This window comes from Ranitomeya variabilis, chromosome 6 (genome assembly GCF_051348905.1).
Source record: "Ranitomeya variabilis isolate aRanVar5 chromosome 6, aRanVar5.hap1, whole genome shotgun sequence".
NCBI classification, from domain to species: Eukaryota; Metazoa; Chordata; class Amphibia; order Anura; family Dendrobatidae; genus Ranitomeya; species Ranitomeya variabilis.
The window spans coordinates 464088714-464103607 of record NC_135237.1 but is presented as its reverse complement, the minus strand read 5'-3'; the positions used below and the strand labels follow the sequence as shown (position 1 = coordinate 464103607).

General features: G+C 42.6%; 1 protein-coding gene across 19 annotated transcripts in view; it reads left to right on the top strand.

The window, feature by feature from the left end:
• The window catches only part of ASPH (aspartate beta-hydroxylase), a 221653-nt gene that overhangs the window by 31891 nt on the left and 174868 nt on the right, over positions 1-14894 (top strand). For 9 of the 19 annotated variants that reach the window (XM_077270548.1, XM_077270549.1, XM_077270554.1 and 6 more), the window contains exons 2-4: positions 534-680; positions 3551-3595; positions 9763-9831. In XM_077270548.1, coding sequence (XP_077126663.1) covers positions 534-680; positions 3551-3595; positions 9763-9831 — 261 coding nt within the window. Of the gene's footprint in view, positions 1-533; positions 681-3550; positions 3596-9762; positions 9832-14210; positions 14575-14894 lie in introns of those variants that run through there. The other 10 variants (XM_077270552.1, XM_077270550.1, XM_077270561.1 and 7 more) reach the window with 3 other exon arrangements.

The window sequence follows — 14894 nt, the reverse complement described above, 5'->3', positions numbered from 1 at the left end:
GTTCATTTTAAAGGGCCACTGTCACCCCCTCCAGCCGTTATAAACTAAAAGAGCCACCTTGTGCAGCAGTAATGCTGCATTCTAACAAGGTGGCTCTTTTAGTTTTTGGTTCAAGTATTCCCAAAATAAAGCGTTTTTAAACTTAGCCAAAATACCGGTCTTTAACAAGGTGGCTCTTTTAGTTTATAACGGCTGGAGGGGGTGACAGTGGCCCTTTAATACTTCCACTTAAAATGAAATTTTGACTTTTTTTGTAAGGGATTCCATATAGTTTGCGTCCCTTCGCGCTTCGGCCGAGTTCATTCAGCCGGTTACACAATTTATTGTAGGTCTAATACAAGCAAGGTAGAACATTACTATAGACTATACAACTATAAGAGATAGGTAATGCTATGATAAGTCATTGAGCAAGGTGATTCACATCCTGAAGAGTCGTGCTGTCTCTCTTCTAATAAAATAAACAATATGAAGTCTTTTTATCGTGTGTTCCAGTTCTAACTATTATTTTTTCTTACTCTATTCTTTTCAAACAGACCAAAAACATGGTGGTAAGAATGGGAAAAAGGAAGGCCTGTCCGGCAGCTCCTTCTTCACCTGGTTCATGGTTATCGCTCTGCTCGGGGTTTGGACATCGGTTGCCGTCGTGTGGTTTGATCTTGTAGACTATGAAGAAATTCTTGGTAAGAACTCTGGTTATTTCTTTTTGTATTATTATTTTGGTTTACTGACACTGTTATTAATTTTATTCTTTAATATTTAAGATTTTGCTCTTTTTTTCCCGGGGTAGTTGAATCAATATCACTTGCTGTCCCCCCATTTTACAAGCCCATATAATATACAAATTGTTTTGGAGGTAAGGAAACCTGAATCAACCATTACATGAAGATAAATTCCAAGTAAAAATAAAAAAATAGACGTGGATCAATAAATCTTTATAAAACAATTATGTTATGAGTTGGCATAAAGGGAACCTGTCAGCCGATACTTGCTCCAAACTGTGGGTAACATGTATCACCCACTGTAGAGTCTCTGCCATGTATGTTTGCCTCTGAAATGCTGCAGTGTTTCAGAGAAAAACATACTTTTAATAGCCACCGGTGACCGAGTCGCAGTGTGCACTAGTCGTACAGGTGAGGGGTCCCTGGTGCCTTCTCTCCACCGCTGACCATGACTGGCAAGCTTCTGCCTTTGTGCGCGTATAGGTAGAGGCTTGTCAGTCACGGTCAGTGGGTGGGGAGAAGCCACTGGAGGCCCGCCTATATGATAACTCACCTACAGGGCTCGGTTCCTGGCATATTATCTACTATATAATTGTCTAAGGGTACTTTCGTCTGTCCTTCTGTCTGTCACCGTTATTCGTTCGCTGATTGGTCTCGGCAGCTGCCTGTCATGGCTGCCGCGACCAATCAGCGACGCGCACAGTCCAGAAAAAAATGGCCGCTTACTCCCCGCACTCACTGCCGGCGCCCGCATACACCGCTCACACAGGGTTAATGCCGGCGGTAACGGACCGCGTTATGTCGCGGGTAACGCACTCCGTTACCGCTGCTATTAACCCTGTGTGTCCCCAACTTTGTACTATTTACGCTTCCTATGCGGCATCAATAGTACAAAATGTAATGTTAAAAATAATAAATAAAAAAAAAAAAAACCTGCTATACTCACCCTCCGCCGCCTTTCTCGCTCCTCGCCACGCTCCCCGGACCGCTCCATTACAAGCGGCAGCTTGCGGTGCGGTTGCGTCCCAGGGCTGGTGTGCGGCAAGGACCTGCCGTGACGTCACGGTCATGTGACCGCGACGTCTTCATAGGTCCTGCTCCCACCAGCCCTTGCACTTGCAATGGAACTCGGCTTCAGGAAAATGGCCGCCGCGATCTCGATCTGCGCACGCGCAGCATCCAGCGGCCATTTTCCTGAAGCCGACCACTACCATCTGCACAGGATCCCAGGAAGAGAAGAGGCAGGACGCAGAGGAGCAGCGACAAGAATGGTGAGTATGATGCACTACAAGGGGCCCTCGGATCGTTAGGTGAGTATGTTTATTTTTTATTTTTTGGCCCTATACGTGCCTCGGTAATATACTACGTCACTGGGCAATATCCTACGTGGCTCTGCTGTATACTACAAAGCTGTGCAATATACTATGTGGCTCTGTGCAATATACTACGTAGCTGCACAATATCCTACGTCGCTGTGCTGTATACTATGTAGCTGGGCAATATACTACGTGACTGGGCAATATGCTACGTAAATGGGCAATATACTACGTGGACATGCATACTCTAGAATACCCGATGCGTTAGAATCGGGCCACCATCTAGTATATATATATATGGGCAACACGGTGGCGCAGTGGATAGCACAGCAGCCTTGCAGCGCTGGAGTCCTGGGTTCAAGCCCCACTAAGGACAACATCTGCAAAGAGTTTGTATGTTCTCTCCGTGTTTGCGTGGGTTTCCTCCGGGTACTCCGGTTTCCTCCCACACTCCAAAGACATACTGATAGGGAATTTAGATTGTGAGCCCCAACGGGGACAGCGATGATAATGTGTGCAAACTGTAAAGCGCTGCGGAATGTGTTAGCGCTATATAAAAATAAAGATTATTATTATTATTATTATTATTATATATATAAATTTCTTATTTTATTTTTTTTTCCTTTTCTGAAACGTCACAGCATTTCATAGACAAAGTTACATGGCTGGGACATACAACAGCCAGTGGCTGATGCATGCTGCCTAGAGTTTGGCCAGCATGCATCAGCTGACAGGTTCCCTTTAAAGCCATTGTCTGATCACACCTATTGATGCGCTATCCATTGAATAGGTCATGAATATCGGATTGGTGATCTGACACCATGCACCCCCACTGATCAGCTGTTACATTCTCTGGTGTCTGCCAAATGTAAATTCATTGTACAGAGCTGTAAAAAAAAAATATAGGAGCTGTTCTGCAGCACCCGTGAAGTCCCTGCACCTTAAATGAAGCTGTGCTCTGCAGCTCAGTTCAAAGTGTTAGCATCCTGTGGTCTCTGGAGCATATAACAGCATATAAAGGTGATGAGATTGGCAGCGGCATTTGCCTAGTTAACAGCCGCGGGTGGATTGGGATTCCACCTGTGGCTGTTGTGGGGCGCACGACAGCTGATCAAATCATCTGTCATGTGCCAGAAAAGATGAGTACGTCATATGTCGTGAAGGGGGTTAATATCCTATTCTATGGCTAGGTCATCAATATCTGTAACTAGGCAACCTCTTTAAATTAATGAACTAGTACGTGACATTATCAAAATTTACTCCCAATTTTTTTTATATTTTGTTGAGATTCATTGCAGTGAAGCCATGCAAGAAACAGATTTTAAGATGCTCTCCCAAGAGACCACCAGACGCCTGCTGGAAGACCCTAATTTATGGCAATGATGGCATTTGGCAGTGCTGTGTGTTTTTTTTCTTTTTCTCTGTGTTAATCCCATTTATAAAGTGAAATTGTCAGTACCATCTTGGTTATAAGTAATGTATTATACATATTTTTATATTTATTCACACATGCAGCCAAGGCAAAGGATTTCCGCTATAACTTGTCAGAGGCTCTTCAAGGTAGGACTTGTTAGCTGCAAATGTTTTAACTATGTTTTTTTTTATACACTTTCAGTTTTGTATTTCCAATAACCATTTCCAGGCTTTCTCTAGATCTAATTTCACTTTTTTTTTCCCTTCTACTTTGGCTTCTCAAAATAACTATATTTCCCTTTTCCAAACTTTCTAGTAAGTAAAAGTACAACGGGTACAACAACCTTCCAGCCTTTCTTGGTTTTGGAGGCTTATGCCAAACATCTAAAGCTTTGTTTGAGATTAGGTCGGACAAGCGCCATAAGGCTAAGTGCACACGCTGCGGTTTTTACTGCGGATTTATCGTGGTTTCTAGTGCTGTTTTCTCTGCGAGTTTTCACCTGCAGATTTCTAATGGAGCAGGTGGAAACCCGCAGCAGAATCCGCACAAACAATTGACATGCTGCGGAAAATAAACCGCTGCGTTTCCGCGCAGTTTTTTCCGCAGCATGTGCACTGCGGATTTCATTTCCCATAGGTTTACATTGTACTGTAAACTTATGGGAAACAGCTGCGGACCCGCAGCTGCGGTTCCGCAGCGTGTGCACATACCCTCAAGCAGCTCTATTATGTTAATCTGCCGCTCCAAGTGCGACCACATATTAGAAGTACAGTGGGGGAAATAAGTATTTGATCCCTTACTGATGCTGTAAGTTTGCCCACGGACAAAGACATGAACAGTCTATAATGTTAAGGGTAGGTTAATTTTAACATTGAGAGATAGAATATCAAAAATAAAATCCAGGAAATCGCATGTATAAATTATATAAATGTATTTGCATTTTGCAGTGAGAAATAAGTATTTGTTCCCCTACCAACCATTAAGAGTTCTGGATCCTACAGACCAGTTAGATGCTCCTAATCAACTCGTTACCTACATTAAAGACATCTGTCTTTCTTTATAAAAGTCTCCTGTCCACAGACTCAATTAATCAGTCAGACTCTAACCTCTACAACATGGGCAAGACCAAAGAGCTTTATAAGGATGTCAGGGACAAGATCATAGACCTGCACAAAGCAGCGATGGGTTACAAAACCATAAGTAAGATGCTGGGTGAGAAGGAGACAACTGTTGGTGCAATAGTAAGAAAATGGAAGAAATATAAAATGACTGTCAATCGATATCGATCTGGGGCACCATGCCAAATCTCACCTCGTGGGGTATCTTTGATCATGGGGAAGGTGAGAGATCAGCCTAAAACTACATGGGGGGAACTTGTTAATGATCTCGAGGCAGCTGGGACCACAGTCACCAACAAAACCATTGGTAACACATTAAGCTGTAAAGGTTTAAAATCCTGCAGTGCCTGCACGGTCCCCCTGCTCAAGTAGACACATGTGCAGACCCTTTGAAGTTTGCCAATGAACACCTGGATGATTCTGTGAGTGATTGGGAGAAGGTGCTGTGGTCAGATGAGACAAAAATGTAGGTCTTTGGCATTAACTCAACTCGCCCTATGACCCAAAGAACACCGTCCCCACTGTCAAGCATGGAGGTGGAAATATGTTTTGGGGGTGTTTCTCTGCTAAGGGTACAGGACTACTTCACCACATCAATGGGTAAATGGATGGAGCCATGTACCGTAAAATCCTGAGTGACAACCTCCTTCCCTCCGCCAGGACATTAAAAATGGGTGGTGGCTGGGTCTTCCAGCGTGACAATGACCCAAAACATACAGCCATGGCAACAAAGGAGTGGCTCAAAAAGAAGCACATTAAGATCATGGAGTGGCCTAGCCAGTCTGCAGACCTTAATCCCATAGAAAACTTATGGAGGGAGTTGAAGCTCGGAGTTGGCGAGCGACAGACTCAAAATCTTAATGATTTAGAGATGATCTGCAAAGAGGAGTGGACCAAAATTCCTCCTGACATGTGCGCAAACCTCATCATCAACTACAAAAAACATCTGACTGCTGTGCTTGCCAACAAGGGTTTTGCCACCAAGTATTAAGTCTTGTTTGCCAGAGGGATCAAATACTTATTTCTCACTGCAAAACGCAAATAAATGTATATAATTTATGCAATGTGATTTTCTGGATTTTATTTTTCATATTCTATCTCTCAATGTTAAAATTAACCTACCCATTTAAAATTATAGACTGTTCATGTCTGTGTCAGTGGGCAAACTTACAAAATCAGCAAGGGATCAAATACTTATTTCCACCACTGTATAGGTCTATTGAGTAAAATCTCTATAAAAATGGCAGTTTTTTTTATTATTATTCTTCAAAGCAATGTACACTACTGGGCAAGCCTTTTATTTATGGACCTTTTAAAAAGGTGAAAAATAAAATTCCCTTGTGTAAATTTGCACAACAGCAGGCAGGGTCGTCTTGTGAGCGTGGTGCTGGATCAGCTTGCAATGTTCACATTTTGTCCATGCCAGAAGACGCAGCAGTAAATGCCCTGATGAATTGTCTAGAAGTAAGAACCAGTAAGAAGGATGATCTGGAGAATTCTTAAAAAAAAAAAAATCTTCAAATTTGAAAGAATACATTTAACATAGATCTGTCAGTTCGTAATAACACATTCTTTTTAGATAATCCATATATTTTCAACAAGCGTTGAATAAAGTAGTAGAAGTGAAAAAGCCTCTTTAATTATCAAAACCTTTTCTCCCTCCCCTTCCTGATTTTATAATTCTTGTTGATACAAGGCTAAAATCTACCCTTAGATATAAGAACTTCAGCTTATTGAGCAATGAAGTTACTTTGTGCTCAGGTCACAGGATCGGGTGGAGGAGGGGTTTGCTGCAGAGTGTGACACACACAGCAGCCTTGTCTTGTTTTCTCACTCCAGTGCTGGATGTACAGCTACACTGCTCAATATTACTGTATAATGCCCTTTATGCTACAGATGAGGATATGTTAGAGAGTGATGGGGGAGCAGAATCTCCACCGGTGTGTACTGTGTATGGGAGACAACATAGTAGTAGTCTCCACCCACTATCTTAGAAACGACTAAACATTTGGGTTCCAGTATAGAGATGTTAAAACTTGAATCTGGCACTTTTTATCAGTTATATAATGTTCAGAAAGGTACAACTCCTTATGCACATACAAGGCAGATTATTGTGAAAAGCCTTCTAAAACTACAGGTATGAGTTAATTGGAACCTGTCTTGTAGATGAAATTGTATTTACGTGTAGATATAGAGGTAATCTGCAAGTAAATAGCCTTTAAATCCTGCTAGTCTGGTTTACTGGAGCCCGGGCATAGGGAAATTGAAGTCCTATTCTCCTTCCAGTCGTCGGAGCGGTGCTGGAGTCTGTAATAGTCACCGCTCACTACACAGCGAGTGCTCTCCCCGCACACTGACTGACAGCCTGCTGTACGATATCTGGCAGACCTGGCTTTCAGTTATGTGTGCGCTGTGTAGTGAGCGCTGCCCATTACAGCCCCCTGCACCACACTGATGATTGGAAGAGAGCGGCTTCACAGAGAAGAATTATTTTCTAAGCGCCTGACCTGATTTTTAAAAGGTTTAAAAGTGTTGTATCCAGACAGATTTGTTTAAAAATAAAAAATAAGCAAAACAACCCCTCTGCTTGACTCTCCATCCCTTGGTCCAGTGCTGAGTCTCCGCAGCTGCCTCGGTGTCTCTAACTACTTGGTGAGCTGTTGGTAGCTCGTGCCATCTATCCGGGCAGAGCTGGTAGAGCTGCTGAGCTCTGTTATTGGCTGCAGCGCTGTTGACCTGACACTACAGACCCCGGGGTGGCAGCAGAGACTCCGTGGAGGACCCATGGAAGGTGTGAGTAAAGCCAGTGAGTTCCCCCCCTTACAAACTGCACCAGGACACACTTCTCCTGAAAATAGAGAACCCCATTACACGCTATTTACCTTGGTTTTCCACTATAACTTGTGTTTGGCAGATTTCTTTAGGGTAATGTGAACACTTGAGGAGGTTTTGAGCCAGAAGCGCCTTGTTTTTGAGGGCAAGATGGAGAGTTTCTGCTCCAGAACCTCTGTGTGCACAAACTCTAACGTAGCATTCCCTTGTACAGACCCAGCAATGGCGTCTGAGTTTACATTGCGGGTCGCAGAGAGCTCCGTCATTGTTTGTGGCCATTGATGGGTGAATAGTCTTTGTTTTCTTCAATTATTTCCAAGTTAATGATTCTGAAGAAAGTCGTCCTCTGCTTCATTCTGTGCATAACATAGATAAATCTATTTGGCCAACTTTGCCTGTCGCTCCTGGCTTGTAGTAGCTTAAAGGGTTAGTGCCAAGTTTTTAGGTTTGGATAGGGAATAAATTTGTGATCACTTGGGGGGTCACTTACAAGAATCCCCTCCAGCCCTCCCTGAGAATGGGGCTGTGCAGAGCTTGATCTGACTATAGTGAAGGTTTCGCATACACACCATTGCTCTATTCATTCCCTAGGGGGCTGCCTCTATACCCGAGTGCTGTATGGCGGCTCCCACATGTTTGACTACCGCTCTGCTCTGCTATGGAGGCAGCCCCCCTAGGGAATGAATGGAGCAATGGTGTGTGCGAAGCCTTCACTATAATCAGAGGAAGCTCGGCATTACCCCGTTCTCGGGGCTGGAGGGGATTCCGGCAACCAACCACCCCCCCCCCCCCCCCCCCCCCCCACACACACACACACACACACACACACACACACACACACACACACACACACACACACACACACACACACTGTTCTACCACTTTTAATTGCAGTATGAGATTTATTCAGGTCAAAACAAAGCCTGAGACTATGGTAGGAATTGGTGGGAAACTTTTTTTACCTTCTTAAGATTCTCTATATTTAGCGTCCCTATAAGAATTCAGCTATGTTTCTTAGCCCGTTTACTAATTTTGTCCCTTTTGTGATGTAAAATCCTTACTGGATTGTCAAAAATGGCATTTGCGTTTCAGGTTATTTTTTTGGAAAGGCAAGACCTCCCCTAAACGCTTACGGCGAAACCTCTGAGGAGCTTTATAGTAAGACTACATGGCCCCTGTGAAACTATTGGAAGCAACCACAGCTTCAACCATAAACTAAAGGATTCATATATTGGTGGATACACCTGCATAAATGGAGATATAGTGCCCAATGGGGTTACAATCTAGTAGGCAAATTTGATACAATTCTCAAATGTTCAGTTCCTTATTTAGTGTGAAGACACTAGCGTCCATAATGTCTTCTATTCACACTACACAGACCTACTTTACTGTCTTTTTTTTTTTTTTTTTTTTAGTAGCAATAGCTGCATGGAGGACATCATACAGCAGTACTGAGCAGTGTAGCTGTGACATACAGCACTTAAAGGGAACCTGTTGCCATCAATGCTCATATAATGAGGTCAGCTGTATACTGTACAGCAGTCTCATTCTCTCTTATGTGAGGTATAGCGCACATAGGAGGATACCCTGGGACTTTTGTGTATATACATGACAAATGGAACAGGTGAATATACCACATATGGGAGACACTGGGACCGCTGTCTTCATCAGCAGGACTTGTGCAGAGCGCGCTAACTTTGCCCAGGAAAGATGTCTGGCCAGTACCAGGTCGTAATACTTTCTTGCATGTGCCGCTGCCTTCCGTAGTGAACACTATGTGCTCGTGCTGGTGGCTCAAGTACTGTGGTCCCCGGGGATTGAGCCACACTGGAGACTACTTGGACAGGCAGGTCCCCGGCGGCTCCTTATTGCTCACCGCCCTTGAGTGACAGTGCTCTCCCTACATGTGTGTTAATAGGAAGAGCTCTATTACTCCAGGGCAGTGATCCGGGGGAAGTCACCAGGGAGGCACCTGTACGACTAGTCTCTCGTGTGGCTCATCCCCGACCGCTACTCTGCTACCGTATGGATTTTCTCTGAAACGCCAGTGTTTGAGTCACAAGTACCCGGCTGAAATGGTTCAGCCATTGTGTGTTACGTGCTGCCTGTGGATTGGGCAGGGGTATTAATAATTAGGTTACCTTTTATCTTTCAGTATTGGCAGGTAATTAGTTTCACGTTAGGTGTAATAAGTGTGACAATATGAAGTGACCCTGCCACCCACCGGGCTCCGAGCTCTCTCCTCTGTAACAATGCTTACAGCAGACTTTTTTCCCACCATTTTTCTAAGTAAGTTTGGAAATAAATGTAAGCTTTAACTTTTTGATACGAATTCATAATTCTGTCTGAATTTCTTTTTCTAGGAAAACTGGGCGATTACGACGCTGACGGCGATGGAGATTTTGACGTGGATGACGCCAAGGTTTTGCTAGGCAAGTCCATGTTTCTTTGCTCTGTGCAGATTGATTTGCGGAGACCTCTTTCTGCAATTTACTATGTGCTTTACCTTTATTATGTTTGCTCATGTCCTAAAACGTCCCCGCGTTAAGGGCCCGATCCTGAGCCTCGTTAGTTAGATTCTACAGTGTGTGTGATCAGTGTCTCCGAGGTGCATGTTCACACCATGCATGTCCACCTCCACCCGCCCACTGTGTCTGTGCCCCGGGGTGAATGTGCTAGTTTATGTCTTTATTACATCTTTATTTATAATTGGTGGCTTTAAGGGGACTTTCCAGGGACTAAAAGACCTTGTGATATTAAAGTTTGGAAAACTCCTTTAAGTTCCATGAAATAGTTTCTGATAAGCCGGATTAACACTTCCAATCTCCCCTGATGATCGGCAGCCATCATTCATGCACGTTTGCTCATATTGTCTCCTACTTTGCATGCTTCATGAACATTAAAGCATGAATAGCGAGGTGCTTTGTTAAAAATGATGAAGTATGAAAAATGTAATCCGATCTGTCTAACTGCATCCATTATGATCTACATTTTAGACCAGATGAGGCCGATGTACTTGTCTAATCTTCGTCAGAATGCCTGTATGATTCTATTTAAACGTTTTACACTCAATGTCGGCTGCCCCGGCCTGATTGACGGCTCCTCAGTGTCTCTCCTCCCTGCTGCTGCTAATATATCCCACTGCTCAGTACAAGCTGCAGTTATCGGTCAGGCTGGGTGGGCGGGACTCAATTTTCTAAATGGGTACACCAGGCTCATCTGGTCTAACACATTTATAAACGTGCAGTTAGTGCTGTGAAATCTGATGTCAGATCCACTTTAAATAATCTTTCCACACTCTAAAGGCAATGTCCACGTCTTAAAGGGTTGTTCTGCTTGACCTGGTCTGTCTGTAAATTAGGGTACTCTGTTAAATTCTACAAGGCAGATGAGGTTTCTGCAACGTTTGCTCGGATTTATGTTTTCTGCGTTAGACAGAAGTCCAGTGAGTTCAGCCTATAACCTAATATGTTGATCCAGAAGAAGGCAAGACCCCCTTGAGACGGATGATAATTGACCTTTTATTAGGGGAAACATTGCTCTATATTAGGGGGACAATTCCGGACTAGTTCCCTGGACCAATGTCCCATCTGCTAATGTTACGGGTACTGGATTCGATGGCACCCAGGTCCTCTTGAAGTTTTTTAATTAATCGACCAGTACAGTATCATGTGGCGGAGAGTTGTATAATCTCACTGCTCTTACAGTAAAGAATCACCAAAGCCCTTTTTTGTAATAAAAATGAAGTTATCAAAGAAACCTCTCTTGTCCAGATAAGTGGTATGCCAAAAATCAACTCTACCTGATATGTATTTGCCATCATTGGATGATCATGCACAATACTTGATTTTATTTTTCACCTCCCTTTTAAATCCATTTTTATGGTAGCTTTCTTTTTCTCTTTTCATGCTGTTAAAGTTAAATATTCTATACACTTTTTTTTTTATTATTTTTTTTATTTTTTAAATTTCTAATTCCTGTTCTGGGATAAACGACGAAGTTAATGTAGTTTCCATTGCCCAACCCTATTCACTGCTCTCCAACATTGACGACTTCTTCTATTGTGCATTATTATTAGTCAAACATTGGTGTTGCCCAGTCTTTGTACAAAGAAGGGAGTATTCTCTGCTGTTTACTTGGCATTGTCAGGCGCTGCTCGTCATCACTGCCACTATTCACTGTCGGAGGGACTGCTCAGTACATAAAACCTTATTTACTCTTGGACGTTCAATCACACTTGGAAATGTGTAGCCATGTCCTATAAAATGGTTTAAAGCTTAATTTTAACTTGATTTTGTTTTCTCCTTTACCTGTTAGTGGATAATATCAGCCTCTAAGTTTAATGTTAAAGCTGTTACCTGGTCTTTTCATTTGTGATGACGTATCCAAAAGGATAGGTCATCAATACCAGATTGGTGGGGTTCCAACATTTGATACCCCCCACTGATGAACCGAAATCTGCTTTGGTTGTTATAGCTGTTCTCTAGCACCCAGCAGCGGCAGCTACACAATCAGTGAAGCTGTAGAGCGCACCTCAAAGTGTTTATACTGTGGCCGCCAAAGCAGATTTCAGCTGATCAGCCGTATGTCAGACCTCCACTGTTCTTACATTAGTGAACCATCCTATACATATGTCATCAATATATTACATCCCATGTGATACTCAGTCTTGTCTTCGGTTAATATTACATAGGTTGAACCTGATGGAACTGTCAATTTCCAGCCTTTTTTTTTTTTCAATTATTTATAAATTCTCCCTAAATTTATTTTTAACTCACAATGCCATTTGTTATAAGAAAAGCATTCTGCCCTTTTTTAACTACAATAAAGTAACTGCCATTACTACCCCCTGCGGTGAAGCATTCCACAGTCTAGCTACTCTAACTATAAAGAATCCTTCCCAATTTAGATAATAGAATTCTTTCCTCCACATGTGATGTGGTCCTTTGCCAGTCCTTTGTATTGACGAAATATGTATACATGTATGCATATAAATGATATCACCTCTGATCCATCTTTTTTCTAACCTCTCGTTATAAGGGAGGCCTTCAATCCCATGTAATAATCATTTATTATCCTACTAAGTTTTGTGTCCTCAGTAAAAAAATTATACTTTAACTTTGTATTTGGGATTTTGAGTATTCATGATGTGATAACAAAAAAATGGGTGACTTAAGCCTAGTTGGTGCATGCACCTTTTTATAATGACTGTTTCCTGTCTCTCAAGCAGTTTTTTTTTTGGGACCAATATGCATATATTATCCCATAGTCCCTGCTTCTAAAGGTTGCATCTGTAGCATTGAACTTATATTTGTCACGTTGTATTAGGAACTCTTCATACAAATCACTTTAAAGGGGTCCTCCAAGAATATAATAAAATAGCCCCTGAGCATATTTCAAATTACAGCATGTCTTAGTCACGTGTCAGAGTGGGTTGCAGTCTGAAGAATCACAGCTCCTGAGACCTGTGTCTCAACTAACACAGGAGCTCAATTGTAAGCACACATTCCGGCGAGCTGCTGGAGAAGGGCTGTGATGGGAGAAAAAAATAAATCTTCTCCTCAGCTGATAAGAACACACAGGATTTTTTTCTCCCCTTCAGTCCTCCGTGTGCAGTTAGTGAAGGGGAAGGCTTGTTTCTTTTCCTGTCAGTCTTTCTCTGGCAGCTAACCAGTATGTGTGCTTGCGATACATCTCCTCTTTCGGTTTAGACACAGTTCTCGGTACCTGTGTTTCTTCAGACTGCAATCCGTCCTGACACGTGAATTAGATGGGTTGTAGTGTAAATTGCAGGACAGGGGCCATTTTTATTACATTACTGAATAACCTCTTCAAAGTAGTTTATCAGTTACATAAACTGTTGACGTGTTACCAGAAAATTTTAGTAAGAATCTGAATAATAAATTCTGAGACTGCAGAGGCCACAGAGCTGGTTTAGCAGTAAACCAGGTTCTGGTCACCTTCTGCGCAGGGAACTTTACGTGGTCTCCGGTTCACATCATTCTTTGGACCAATGCAGGTCACAGCAATCTAACTCCCCTAATCTAAAAATGATGACATCTCATTACTATGTGGCATTACTTTCTCTGGTAGAAAATATTCAGCTTATTAAAGAGGTTGTCCATTGTTTTTTACATTGAATGTCTATCCTTAGGATAGGTTATTAATGTCCGATCGGTGGCTGCGCCAGGTATTGCGCATGCGCCCCTATTTAAATCCATAGGTGTGCAGTACCTGACCCCTGCCACAATCGGTAGACTGAGCAGCTTGGTAATTGAGCACTTCCGGACTCCACTGGCAACTAGAACTGATACCTGATGGCAGACCTCCAACGATCAGACATTCATGACCTATCCTAAGGCTAGGTCATCTGTATTAAAGTAATGGACAACCTCTTTAACATGTGTAAAGGAGGTAATGTGAAACCTAGTTACCAAGTCCTATTCTTGTGGATTCCAAATTGAAAATCCATTGGAATTCTTGTGTTCTTTGCTGATCTCCTTCTGTCCCTTGTCTGCATGTAACCCCTCCTTTATGTTGAGGTGGATGGGAGTGCGCCCTTGTGTCCTAGTAAACATCTGCATGAGCTGTTTTTTGTTTTGTACGTTTTTTTTTTTCTTTCTTTTTTTGTACATCAAACGGTCATTCACTTTTCTTTTATAGTTCCGGTCTCCATTGTCTGAGAGAAGTGAGTGGATGAAGCATTTTCACATCCCTGCTCTCCATGGCCCTTCTGTCTACTAAACTGCTCCTCTTCTTTCTTCTTTCCTTTCTCTCCTTTTTTTCTTCTTCCCCTTTTACTCTTGTGTAGGCCTCACCAAAGATGGCAGTAGTGTGAATATTGATTCTCTAGAGGAAGTCCTTAATATTTTAGCTGAGGAAAGCTCTGATTGGTTTTATGGCTTCCTCTCCTTTCTTTATGACGTAATGACTCCTTTTGAAATGGTAGAAGAAGAAGAGAACGACCCCTCAGACGATGTTGATGGTACGTCACAGAACGAAGGGGTTCAGGGAAAAAAGACCTGTGTCATACTGGATTTGCAGAACCAATAACCTCTCTTCACAGACCAGATACTAATTTCTCTCTGGTTTTGTTTTTCTCATAAGTAAAGCCACAAGATACGGGATCACCCACTTCATAGTGGACAGTCTGGATTCAAGGAGCCATATGGTGGCCACATAGCCGAGTGTCCTACTTGGCAGATCCTGTACACAATAGAATGATTATTTGTACGGGTCGGTCCTATATCCCAGTGAAGATTTCTGCAATTCAGGTCTTGTTTGTTTGGTTTTTTTAAAATTTTTTTGCATATTTTTAATTTAAGTTCATTAAGCTTTGCACAATGACCCTTCCATGGCTTAGGAGGCAGGCACTGGCGACATTTTATTACTAATGCCTTTGTCCATTGGGCATATGCCACATGCTTCCACCCAGCCTGCGATATTCCATGTCCTGTATCGTCCCAAGACCCTAAATGCAGCCAGACTAAATTAG